This window comes from Salmo trutta, unplaced genomic scaffold (genome assembly GCF_901001165.1).
Source record: "Salmo trutta unplaced genomic scaffold, fSalTru1.1, whole genome shotgun sequence".
Lineage (NCBI taxonomy): Eukaryota > Metazoa > Chordata > Actinopteri > Salmoniformes > Salmonidae > Salmo > Salmo trutta.
Genome location: NW_021822833.1, coordinates 31,761 through 45,556, shown reverse-complemented (window position 1 = coordinate 45,556; position 13,796 = coordinate 31,761). Strand labels below are relative to the sequence as shown.

Sequence of the window (13,796 nt, the reverse complement as noted above, 5' to 3'; positions counted from 1 at the left end):
TGTTCCTGCGTGTGTGTGTATGTCTGTGTATGTGTGTGCTCGCTCCTGCGTGTGTGTGTGTGTGTGTGTGTGTGTGTGTGTTCGCTCCTGCGTGTGTGTGTGTGTGCTCGCTCCTGCGTGTGTGTGTGTGTGCTCGCTCCTGCGTGTGTGTGTGTGTGCTCGCTCCTGCGTGTGTGTGTGCTCGCTCCTGTGTGTGTGTGTGTGGTGTGTGTGTGTGTGTGTGTGTGTGTGTGTGTGTGTGTGTGTGCGTGCGTGCTACCTGTGAGCAGGTATCCTCCTGTCCCCTGCCACCAGAGTGACATCACACAGCTGCTTGGTCCGGAGGTAGGTCTCCATCTTGCTGAAGATCAGGTCTGCGTGTGTTTGAGCCGCGTACACACAGTCGCCGGGGGACGCGCACGGTTCCATCGACACGCACGAGGACAGCGTCGCACTGCTGTTGGAAGTCCTACACACACACACAACATCACACACACATACTTTCAAGATAGTGTTTTAATTTGTCAGTCTACGGCAACCAAGACCATAGGACGACACACACACTGCACTTTAGTCTGCCCCAACCCCCCCCCCAAAATGGCTCCCAGTTTCTCCATATCTTTACTAACAAAAGGGAAACTGAGCAGAGCACAGAGCCAGAATGGCTTTGACACTATATTCAGTAGTGGCAGTTTGGAAGACAAAACGCATCTTGTCTGTCCATCTGTGGGTGAGTCATTGTGAGTGAATAAATCTTTAGCTCCATCATGGCCCCCAAAGCAGCCTTTAAATTTACAAGAGAGAGAGATGGCGAGAGAGAGAGAGATGGCGAGAGAGAGAGGGAGAGATGGCGAGAGAGAGAGAGAGAGATGGGCGAGAGAGAGAGAGAGAGATGGCGAGAGAGAGAGAGAGAGATGGCGAGAGAGAGAGAGAGAGAGAGAGAGATGGCGAGAGAGAGAGAGAGAGAGAGAGAGATGGCGAGAGAGAGAGAGAGAGAGAGAGATGGCGAGAGAGAGAGAGAGAGATGGGCGAGAGAGAGACATGGAGAGACAGATTAACAGATTCAGACTCCATTCCTTTAGAAGACTCCTCCATCAGACTGGATATTCACACCCCTTGACTTGTTCCACATTTTGTTGAACCTGAATTTAAAATGGATTCAATTTGGATGTTTTTCCCCCTCACCCATCGACACGCAATACCCCATAATGACTCATTATGTCTCATTTACATAAATATTTGCACCCTTTTGTCAATACTTTGTAGGAGCACCTTTGTCATTTAGGTTAATATTGTGGAGTAACTACAATGTTGTTGATCCAGCCTCAGTGTTCTCCTATCACAGCCATTAAAGTCTGTAACTGTTTTATAGTCACCACTGGCCTCATGGTGAAATCCCTGAGCGGTTTCCTTCCTCTCCGGCAACTGAGTTAGGAAGGAAACGCCTGTATCTTTGTACTGACTGGGTGTATTGATACACCATCCAAAGTGTAATTAAAAACTTCACCATGCTCAAAGGGATAGTCAATGTCATTTCCCCCCCCCCCCCCCCCCCCCCCCCATCTACCAATCAATGTCCTTCTTTGCGAGGCATTGAAAAACCTCCCTGGTCTTTGTGGTTGAATCTGTGCTTGCAATTCACTATTCAACTGAGAGACCTGACAGATAATTGTATATGTGTGAACATGGAATGAATCCATGCAACTTATTCTGAACTTATTCAAGCTTTCCATTACAAAGGGGTTGAATACATATTGACTCAAGACATTTCAGTTTTAAAACATTTTATTCATTTAAAAAAAAAAAAAAAAAAAAGGTTTTAAAAACAAAATTCCACTTTGACCTTGTGGGGTATTGTGGGTAGATCAGTGACACACCATCTAAATGGCATCCATTTTAAATTCAGACTGTAAACAACAAAAATGTGGTGAATGACAAGGGGTGTGAGTACTGTCTGAAGGACTGAATACACTGAGAATACAAAACATTAAGACAAGGGGTGTGAGTACTGTCTGAAGGACTGAATACACTGAGAATACAAAACATTAAGACGGTAGTAGGCCTACAGCGAGCGTCCTACATACGGTAGTAGGCCTACAGCGAGCATCCTACATACGGTAGTAGGCCTAGAGCGAGCATCCTATATACGGTAGTAGGCCTACAGCGAGCGTCCTATATACGGTAGTAGGCCTACAGCGAGCATCCTACATACGGTAGTAGGCCTACAGCGAGCGTCCTACATACGGTAGTAGGCCTACAGCGAGCGTCCTACATACGGTAGTAGGCCTACAGCGAGCATCCTACATACGGTAGTAGGCCTACAGCGAGCATCCTACATACGGTAGTAGGCCTAGAGCGAGCGTCCTATATACGGTAGTAGGCCTACAGCGAGCGTCCTATATACGGTAGTAGACCTACAGCGAGCGTCCTATATACGGTAGTAGGCCTACAGCGAGCGTCCTATATACGGTAGGCCTAGAGCGAGCGTCCTATATACGGTAGGCCTACAGCGAGCGTCCTACATACGGTAGTAGGCCTACAGCGAGCGTCCTACATACGGTAGTAGGCCTAGAGCGAGCGTCCTATATACGGTAGTAGGCCTACAGCGAGCGTCCTATATACGGTAGTAGGCCTACAGCGAGCGTCCTATATACGGTAGTAGGCCTACAGCGAGCGTCCTATATACGGTAGTAGGCCTACAGCGAGCGTCCTACATACGGTAGTAGGCCTACAGCGAGCGTCCTATATACGGTAGTAGGCCTACAGCGAGCGTCCTATATACGGTAGTAGGCCTACAGCGAGCGTCCTATATACGGTAGTAGGCCTACAGCGAGCGTCCTATATACGGTAGGCCTACAGCGAGCGTCCTACATACGGTAGGCCTACAGCGAGCGTCCTACATACGGTAGTAGGCCTACAGCGAGCGTCCTACATACGGTAGTAGGCCTACAGCGAGCGTCCTACATACGGTAGTAGGCCTACAGCGAGCGTCCTATATACGGTAGTAGGCCTACAGCGAGCGTCCTACAAACGGTAGTAGGCCTACAGCGAGCGTCCTATATACGGTAGTAGGCCTAGAGCGAGCGTCCTATATACGGTAGACCTACAGCGAGCGTCCTATATACGGTAGGCCTACAGCGAGCGTCCTACATACGGTAGGCCTACAGCGAGCGTCCTACATACGGTAGGCCTACAGCGAGCGTCCTACATACGGTAGTAGGCCTACAGCGAGCGTCCTACATACGGTAGTAGGCCTACAGCGAGCGTCCTACATACGGTAGTAGGCCTACAGCGAGCGTCCTATATACGGTAGTAGGCCTACAGCGAGCGTCCTATATACGGTAGTAGGCCTACAGCGAGCGTCCTATATACGGTAGTAGGCCTACAGCGAGCGTCCTATATACGGTAGTAGGCCTACAGCGAGCGTCCTATATACGGTAGTAGGCCTACAGCGAGCATCCTATATACGGTAGTAGCCCTACAGCGAGCGTCCTACATACGGTAGTAGCCCTACAGCGAGCGTCCTATATACGGTAGTAGCCCTACAGCGAGCGTCCTATATACGGCAGTAGGCCTACAGCGAGCATCCTATATACGGTAGGCCTACAGCGAGCGTCCTATATACGGTAGTAGGCTTACAGCGAGCATCCTGTATACGGTAGGCCTAAAGCGAACGTCCTATATACGGTAGTAGGCCTACAGCGAGCATCCTATATACGGTAGTAGGCCTACAGCGAGCATCCTATATACGGTAGTAGGCCTACAGCGAGCATCCTATATACGGTAGGCCTACAGCGAGCATCCTATATACGGTAGGCCTACAGCGAGCATCCTATATACGGTGGGCCTACAGCGAGCATCCTATATACGGTGGGCCTACAGCGAGCATCCTATATACGGTAGACCTACAGCGAGCATCCTATATACGGTAGACCTACAGCGAGCATCCTATATACGGTGGGCCTACAGCGAGCATCCTATATACGGTGGGCCTACAGCGAGCATCCTATATACGGTGGGCCTACAGCGAGCATCCTATATACGGTGGGCCTACAGCGAGCATCCTATATACGGTGGGCCTACAGCGAGCATCCTATATACGGTGGGCCTACAGCGAGCATCATATGTTGAACGTTGCTATACAAAGTTGACCATTCAGTAAAAATCTATAGAGAATTTTACTTCGTACAAAAAGTGGGCTAGCTAACGTAGACTAGCTAACAGAAAGTGGGCTAGCTAATGTAGGCTAGCTAACAGAAAGGAGGCTAGCTAACAGAAAGGAGGCTAGCTAACAGAAAGGAGGCTAGCTAACAGAAAGTAGGCTAGCTAACAGAAAGTAGGCTAGCTAACAGAAAGTAGGCTAGCTAACAGAAAGTAGGCTAGCTAACAGAAAGTAGGCTAGCTAACAGAAAGTAGGCTAGCTAACAGAAAGGAGGCTAGCTAACAGAAAGGAGGCTAGCTAACAGAAAGGAGGCTAGCTAACAGAAAGGAGTCTAGCTAACAGAAAGGAGGCTAGCTAACAGAAAGTAGGCTAGCTAACAGAAAGGAGGCTAGCTAACAGAAAGGAGGCTAGCTAACAGAAAGGAGGCTAGCTAACAGAAAGGAGGCTAGCTAACAGAAAGGAGTCTAGCTAACAGAAAGGAGTCTAGCTAACAGAAAGGAGTCTAGCTAACAGAAAGGAGTCTAGCTAACAGAAAGGAGTCTAGCTAACAGAAAGGAGCCTAGCTAACAGAAAGGAGCAGAAAGGAGCCTAGCTAACAGAAAGGAGCCTAGCTAACAGAAAGGAGCCTAGCTAACAGAAAGGAGCCTAGCTAACAGAAAGGAGCCTAGCTAACAGAAAGGAGTCTAGCTAACAGAAAGGAGTCTAGCTAACAGAAAGGAGTCTAGCTAACAGAAAGGAGTCTAGCTAACAGAAAGGAGTCTAGCTAACAGAAAGGAGTCTAGCTAACAGAAAGTAGCCTAGCTAACAGAAAGTAGCCTAGCTAACAGAAAGTAGCCTAGCTAACAGAAAGTAGCCTAGCTAACAGAAAGTAGCCTAGCTAACAGAAAGGAGTCTAGCTAACAGAAAGGAGTCTAGCTAACAGAAAGTAGCCTAGCTAACAGAAAGGAGTCTAGCTAACAGAAAGGAGTCTAGCTAACAGAAAGGAGTCTAGCTAACAGAAAGGAGTCTAGCTAACAGAAAGGAGTCTAGCTAACAGAAAGGAGTCTAGCTAACAGAAAGTAGCCTAGCTAACAGAAAGTAGCCTAGCTAACAGAAAGGAGCCTAGCTAACAGAAAGGAGTCTAGCTAACAGAAAGGAGTCTAGCTAACAGAAAGTAGCCTAGCTAACAGAAAGTAGCCTAGCTAACAGAAAGGAGTCTAGCTAACAGAAAGGAGTCTAGCTAACAGAAAGGAGTCTAGCTAACAGAAAGGAGCCTAGCTAACAGAAAGGAGCCTAGCTAACAGAAAGGAGTCTAGCTAACAGAAAGGAGTCTAGCTAACAGAAAGGAGCCTAGCTAACAGAAAGGAGCCTAGCTAACAGAAAGTAGCCTAGCTAACAGAAAGTAGCCTAGCTAACAGAAAGGAGGCTAGCTAACAGAAAGTAGGCTAGCTAACAGAAAGTAGGCTAGCTAACAGAAAGTAGGCTAGCTAACAGAAAGGAGTCTAGCTAACAAAAAGTAGGCTAGCTAACAGAAAGGAGTCTAGCTAACAGAAAGGAGTCTAGCTAACAGAAAGGAGTCTAGCTAACAGAAAGGAGTCTAGCTAACAGAAAGGAGTCTAGCTAACAGAAAGGAGCCTAGCTAACAGAAAGTAGCCTAGCTAACAGAAAGTAGCCTAGCTAACAGAAAGTAGCCTAGCTAACAGAAAGGAGTCTAGCTAACAGAAAGGAGTCTAGCTAACAAAGTAGGCTAGCTAACAGAAAGTAGGCTAGCTAACAGAAAGTAGGCTAGCTAACAAAAAGTAGGCTAGCTAACAGAAAGGAGTCTAGCTAACAGAAAGGAGTCTAGCTAACAGAAAGGAGGCTAGCTAACAGAAAGTAGGCTAGCTAACAGAAAGGAGGCTAGCTAACAAAAAGTAGGCTAGCTAACAGAAAGGAGTCTAGCTAACAGAAAGGAGGCTAGCTAACAGAAAGGAGTCTAGCTAACAGAAAGGAGGCTAGCTAACAGAAAGGAGCCGAGCTAACAGAAAGGAGCCGAGCTAACAGAAAGTTTAAAGCTATAAACGTACACTGAAACATAGGTCCATGTTAAAGCACCGAGAGGAGACATTAGACTAAACTCGTCTCATTCTCCTCATACCTGCAGGAGCTGGAGGCAGTGTCGTCGTGGTTGTTATTAATCTCGGTTCCCGTCAGTCCCGTCTCCTCTTCAGCCGCGGGAACAGACGCCTCCGGTACCGGCGGTTGGAGAAGCGATGAGCCCACCCCGGGGCGCTCTGTGTCTGTCACCGGCCGAGAGTGAGAGAAAGACAACGGGTCGACCCACTCCGGTTGGTTGAATGACCGCCGACAAGAGGAATGTTCAGCTGCCGCGGCTACAAACGGTGTTACCGGGAGGTTATCAGTGGGACTCCCAACATAATTATCCATAAACTTTCTGTTGTTGGCGTTGGATGAATTATTGCCACTACAACTGCCGTTACCACTAGTTCCAACTGCTACTAGACAGTTATTTCCTGTACCGGCGCCGTTAACGGTTCCGTTACTGGTAGAACAGCCACTAACAGAGGGGCTGTGGTACTCTCCGGGGCTGGCCCCCGCTCCTCTCCCGGTAAATAAGTCTCCTGGCGGGGGAATAGCCGGGTGACCGAACCACCTCCATCGGCTTCGGAGGATTTGCTTCACATCGAAGTCCTTCCGTGACGGGGAGTTGGAGCCGCTGGTCGACATTCAGGCTCTTGAGACCGGGAGAAATGTCCCGGAGCTCGTACCTAGTTACAGTCGCTACTGTACTACAGCTCTCTTGGCAACCGCACGGTTACAACCGAGGAAGGGAGGAGAAGGAGAAGACGAGGGGGAGAGAGAGAGAGCGCATATGGGAGAGAGAAGGGAGATAACGGAGGAAAAAGAGAGACAGAGGCAGCACAGCACTCCGTTCTGTTTCCAAAAGAGCACGTCGTAGAGCTGTCTTTTCTCCTCTCCCTCCTATGCTGGTGCTCAACGACACACACACACACACACACACACACACACACACACACACACACACACACACACACACACACACACACACACACGCTCTCTCTCTCCACGTTGCAACGACACAGCGGAGCTCGTAATTGGGCCACTATCTGTGTGTATAAAATGACCACATCCACACAGTCCTTCATCCATATGAAAGGGAATTTAATGTGTCAAAACGCATTATGCACAAACCAGACAATATTTTACACATATGGAAAATAGAAGATTCTGGTGGTATAGGACAATAAGGTGCTGTGTGTGTGTGTGTGTGTGTGTGTGTGTGTGTGTGTGTGTGTGTGTGTGTGTGTGTGTGTTAGGCATTCATTATTCTCTCATCTAATGAATTGGGAAGCAATGAGGCGACGGACACCGCCTCTCTCATCTAATGAATTGGACCCTACAGAGGGACCCTACAGAGGAACCCTACAGAGGGACCCTACAGAGGAACCCTACAGAGGGACCGAAGGAACCCTACAGAGGGACCGAAGGAACCCTACAGAGGGACCCTACAGAGGGACCGAAGGAACCCTACAGAGGGACCCTACAGAGGGACCGAAGTAACGCTAAAAAGTATGTCCTTAAAATCAACTGAGAAGATCCCTCTCCTCTCCTCTCCTCTCCTCTCCCCTCCCCTCCCCTCCCCTCCCCTCCCCTCCCCTCCTCTCCTCTCCTCTCCTCTCCTCTCCCCTCCCCTCCTCTCCTCTCCCCTCCCCTCCCCTCCCCTCCCCTCCTCTCCTCTCCTCTCCTCTCCTCTCCTCTCCTCTCCCTCTCCTCTCCATTGCAGCATTCCCATAGACTGTTAATGGCCGAGTGGATCCCTGAGGACCAATCATCTTGGCCATGTACTGTTATAATCTCCACCCCTCAGAGCCTGGTTCCTCTCTAGGTTTCTAATCTCCACCCGGCACAGCCAGAAGAGGACTGGTCCACCCCTCAGAGCCTGGTTCCTCTCTAGGTTTCTAATCTCCACCCGGCACAGCCAGAAGAGGACTGGCCACCCCTCAGAGCCTGGTTCCTCTCTAGGTTTCTAATCTCCACCCCTCATAGCCTGGTTCCTCTCTAGGTTTCTAATCTCCACCCCTCATAGCCTGGTTCCTCTCTAGGTTTCTAATCTCCACCCGGCACAGCCAGAAGAGGACTGGTCCACCCCTCAGAGCCTGGTTCCTCTCTAGGTTTCTTCCTAGGTTCCTGCCTTTCTAGGGAGTTTTTCCCTATCCACCGTGCTTCTACACCTGCATTGCTTGCTGTTTGGGGTTTTAGGCTGGGTTTCTGTACAGCACTTTGTAACATCTGCTGATGTAAGAAGGGTTTATAAATACATTTGATTGATTGATCACATCCCTTCTCTTCCCTCTCTTCTCTCTTCACACACACTCTACAACCACACACACACACACACTCTCTACAACCACACACACACACACACACACACACACACACACACACACTCTCTACAACCACACACACACACACACACACACACACACACACACACACACTCTACAACCACACACACACACACACACTCTACAACCACACACACACACTCTGCAACCACACACACACACACTCTGCAACCACACACACACTCTACAACCACACACACACACTCTACAACCACACACACACACTCTACAACCACACACACACACACACACACACACACACACACTCTCTCTACAACCACACACTCTCTACAACCACACACTCTCTGCAACCACACACACACACACACACTCTACAACCACACACTCTCTACAACCACACACACACACACTCTACAACCACACACACACACTGCAACCACACACACACACTGCAACCACACACACACACACACACACACTCTACAACCACAGAGAAGGAAAGGAGAGTTCCTTAGAAGAGTTGGATTGAGACTCGGAGGAGAAATGAAACTCAAGAGTGATTGGTCACTCAGCGACCACATCCTTCAGAGTGATTGGTCGCTTGGCAGAGGCCCTCTACAGACAGCTAATGTGATTTGTCCCTGGGCCAAACCAGGGGCTCACTCACACACACACACAAACAGTCCATCTACAGACTGATGATAACCCCACACACACACACACACACACACACACACACACACACACACACACACACACACACACCGTCTATCTACAGACTGATGATAACCCCACACACACACCGTCCAGCTACAGACTGATTATAACCTAACACACACACACACACACACACACACACACACACACACACACCGCCCATCTACAGACTGATGATAACCACACAACCACACACACACACACACACACACACACACACACACACACACACACACACACACACACACACACACACACACACACACACACACACACACACACACACACAATCCATCCATCCAGGGCCAGATGATCAGTCTACATTCTATGAATGTTTTTGTTCAAAGTCTCCTTTCTCTCTCCCTCTCTCTCCTTCTCCCTCCCTCCCTCTCTCTCTCTCTCTTCCCCTCCATACTTCAATTTCCTCCTCACATCCCTGCCATGACACTCCAGGAAGTGTGTGTGTGTGTGTGAGATCATAATCACTGGAGAGCAGAGCTGGAATTACAGTAGACGCATTAACAGACCAGAATTCTGGGAAGTTGGAATTCACTTTACCCTGCCTTCATGTTCATATCTACCTCATTATTATCTATCCTGATGTCTAGTCACTTTACCCTGCCTTCATGTACATATCTACCTCAAATACCTTATTATTATCTATCCTGATGTCTAGTCACTTTACCCTGCCTTCATGTACATATCTACCTCATTATTATCTATCCTGATGCCTAGTCACTTTACCCTGCCTTCATGTACATATCTACCTCAAATACCTTATTATTATCTATCCTGATGCCTGGTCACTTTACCCTGCCTTCATGTACATATCTACCTCATTATTATCTATCCTGATGCCTGGTCACTTTACCCTGCCTTCATGTTCATATCTACCTCATTATTATCTATTCTGATGTCTAGTCACTTTACCCTGCCTTCATGTACATATCTACCTCATTATTATCTATCCTGATGCCTAGTCACTTTACCCTGCCTTCATGTACATATCTACCTCAAATACCTTATTATTATCTATCCTGATGCCTGGTCACTTTACCCTGCCTTCATGTACATATCTACCTCATTATTATCTATCCTGATGCCTGGTCACTTTACCCTGCCTTCATGTACATATCTACCTCATTATTATCTATCCTGATGTCTAGTCACTTTACCCTGCCTTCATGTACATATCTACCTCATTATTATCTATCCTGATGTCTAGTCACTTTACCCTGCCTTCATGTACATATCTACCTCATTATTATCTATCCTGATGTCTAGTAACTTAACCCTGCCTTCATGTTCATATCTACCTCATTATTATCTATCCTGATGTCTAGTCACTTTACCCTGCCTTCATGTACATATCTACCTCATTATTATCTATCCTGATGTCTAGTCACTTTACCCTGCCTTCATGTACATATCTACCTCATTATTATCTATCCTGATGCCTAGTCACTTAACCCTGCCTTCATGTACATATCTACCTCATTATTATCTATCCTGATGCCTAGTCACTTTACCCTGCCTTCATGTACATATCTACCTCATTATTATCTATCCTGATGCCTGGTCACTTTACCCTGCCTTCATGTACATATCTACCTCATTATTATCTATCCTGATGCCTGGTCACTTTACCCTGCCTTCATGGACATATCTACCTCATTATTATCTATCCTGATGTCTAGTCACTTTACCCTGCCTTCATGTTCATATCTACCTCAAATACCTCATTATTATCTATCCTGATGTCTAGTCACTTTACCCTGCCTTCATGTACACATCTACCTCAAATACCTCATTATTACCTATCCTGATGCCTAGTCACTTTACCCTGCCTTCATGTACATATCTACCTCAAATACCTTATTATTATCTATCCTGATGCCTAGTCACTTTATCCTGCCTTCATGTACATATCTACCTCAAATACCTCATTATTATCTATCCTGATGTCTAGTCACTTTACCCTGCCTTCATGTACATATCTACCTCATTATTATCTATCCTGATGCCTAGTCACTTTACCCTGCCTTCATGTACATATCTACCTCATTATTATCTATCCTGATGTCTGGTCACTTTACCCTGCCTTCATGTACATATCTACCTCAAATACCTTATTATTATCTATCCTGATGCCTGGTCACTTTACCCTGCCTTCATGTTCATATCTACCTCATTATTATCTATCCTGATGCCTGGTCACTTTACCCTGCCTTCATGTACATATCTACCTCAAATACCTTATTATTATCTATCCTGATGCCTAGTCACTTTATCCTGCCTTCATGTACATATCTACCTCAAATACCTCATTATTATCTATCCTGATGTCTAGTCACTTTACCCTGCCTTCATGTACATATCTACCTCATTATTATCTATCCTGATGTCTAGTCACTTTACCCTGCCTTCATGTACATATCTACCTCATTATTATCTATCCTGATGTCTAGTCACTTTACCCTGCCTTCATGTACATATCTACCTCATTATTATCTATCCTGATGCCTAGTCACTTTACCCTGCCTTCATGTTCATATCTACCTCATTATTATCTATCCTGATGCCTGGTCACTTTACCCTGCCTTCATGTACATATCTACCTCAAATACCTTATTATTATCTATCCTAGATGCCTGGTCACTTTACCCTGCCTTCATGTACATATCTACCTCATTATTATCTATCCTGATGTCTAGTCACTTAACCCTGCCTTCATGTACATATCTACCTCATTATTATCTATCCTGATGCCTAGTCACTTTACCCTGCCTTCATGTACATATCTACCTCATTATTATCTATCCTGATGCCTAGTCACTTTACCCTGCCTTCATGTACATATCTACCTCATTATTATCTATCCTGATGCCTGGTCACTTTACCCTGCCTTCATGTACATATCTACCTCATTATTATCTATCCTGATGCCTGGTCACTTTACCCTGCCTTCATGTACATATCTACCTCATTATTATCTATCCTGATGCCTGGTCACTTTACCCTGCCTTCATGTTCATATCTACCTCATTATTATCTATCCTGATGCCTGGTCACTTTACCCTGCCTTCATGTACATATCTACCTCTAATACCTCATTATTATCTATCCTGATGTCTAGTCACTTTACCCTGCCTTCATGTACTCATCTACCTCAAATACCTTGTACCTCTGCACATTGATCTGGTACTTCCTGTATATAGCTCCACATTGATCTGGTACTTCCTGTATATAGCTCCACATTGATCTGGTACTGGTACTTCCTGTATATAGCTCCACACTGATCTGGTACTTCCTGTATATAGCTCCACATTGATCTGGTACTTCCTGTATATAGCTCCACACTGATCTGGTACTTCCTGTATATAGCTCCACATTGATCTGGTACTTCCTGTATATAGCTCCACATTGATCTGGTACTTCCTGTATATAGCTCCACATTGATCTGGTACTTCCTGTATATAGCTCCACATTGATCTGGTACTTCCTGTATATAGCTCCACATTGATCTGGTACTTCCTGTATATAGCTCCACACTGATCTGGTACTTCCTGTATATAGCTCCACATTGATCTGGTACTTCCTGTATATAGCTCCACATTGATCTGGTACTTCCTGTATATAGCTCCACATTGATCTGGTACTTCCTGTATATAGCTCCACATTGATCTGGTACTTCCTGTATATAGCTCCACACTGATCTGGTACTTCCTGTATATAGCTCCATTATATTTTTCCTCGTCTGTTACTATCTTTAAACTCTGCATTGTTGGGAAGGGCTCATAAGCATTTCACTGTAAAATCTACACCAAATAACACTTGATTTGAATTGGGGAAGGCGCACACACACACACACACACACACACACACACACACACACACACACACAACTCACAGGAGAGAGTGTGTGTGTGTGTGTGTGTGTGTATCTGAGAGGTATCCTGAGACTGGGACCTGGGATCCAGCCAAGCAAATAATTACTTCTCAACACCTCTGTTTCTCCCTTTCCCTTTCCAATGCCCCGGATCGGGGGTGTGTGTGTGTGTGTGTGTGTGTGTGTGTGTGTGTCCCTGCGCGCCGTGTGTGTATGTTGGGAAGCTAAGCTTTCTTATCGTTCAATCTCATCAAACCAGCCAATAACGCTCTCTCTCACTCTGTCGCTCTCTATCATGATTCTGAGGGAATGTGTGTGTGTGTGTGTGTGTGTGTGTGTGTGTGTGTGTGTGTGTGTGTGTGTGTGTGTGTTTGTGTGTGTGTTTGTGTGTGTGTGTTTGTGTGTGTGTTTGTGTGTGTATTGACAGCGGAGCAGCAGAGACTCTTTTCAAACTGCACTCCTCAGACTCTCACTCACTAAATGGTTGGAGAGAGAGACATTTACAGCCAAATAAAGAGCAGTCTTCAATAATTTACTCAGCCCTGTTAAGAGAGGGAGGAGAGGGAGAGAGGGAGGGGTGAGGGAGGGTTGAGGGAGAGTTGAGGGTGAGGGGGGAGAGGGGTGAGGGAGAGAGCGAGGGGGGAGAGAGAGGGGTGAGGGAGAGAGCGAGGGGGGGAGAGAG

The 13,796-nt window shown here is 46.7% G+C and overlaps 1 protein-coding gene across 1 annotated transcript in view; it reads right to left on the bottom strand.

Moving 5' to 3' along the window:
* Nucleotides 1-6,962, bottom strand: part of LOC115185191 (kelch-like protein 5) — a 63,849-nt gene extending 56,887 nt beyond the window's left edge. The window contains exons 1-2 of the mRNA XM_029745700.1: nt 6,258-6,962; nt 260-448 (exon numbers count right to left, since the gene is read on the bottom strand). Of these exons, the coding sequence (XP_029601560.1) occupies nt 260-448; nt 6,258-6,847 (779 nt within the window). The 5' untranslated portion in view covers nt 6,848-6,962. The remainder of the gene's footprint in view (nt 1-259; nt 449-6,257) is intronic.
* Nucleotides 6,963-13,796: the final 6,834 nt, after the last annotated feature.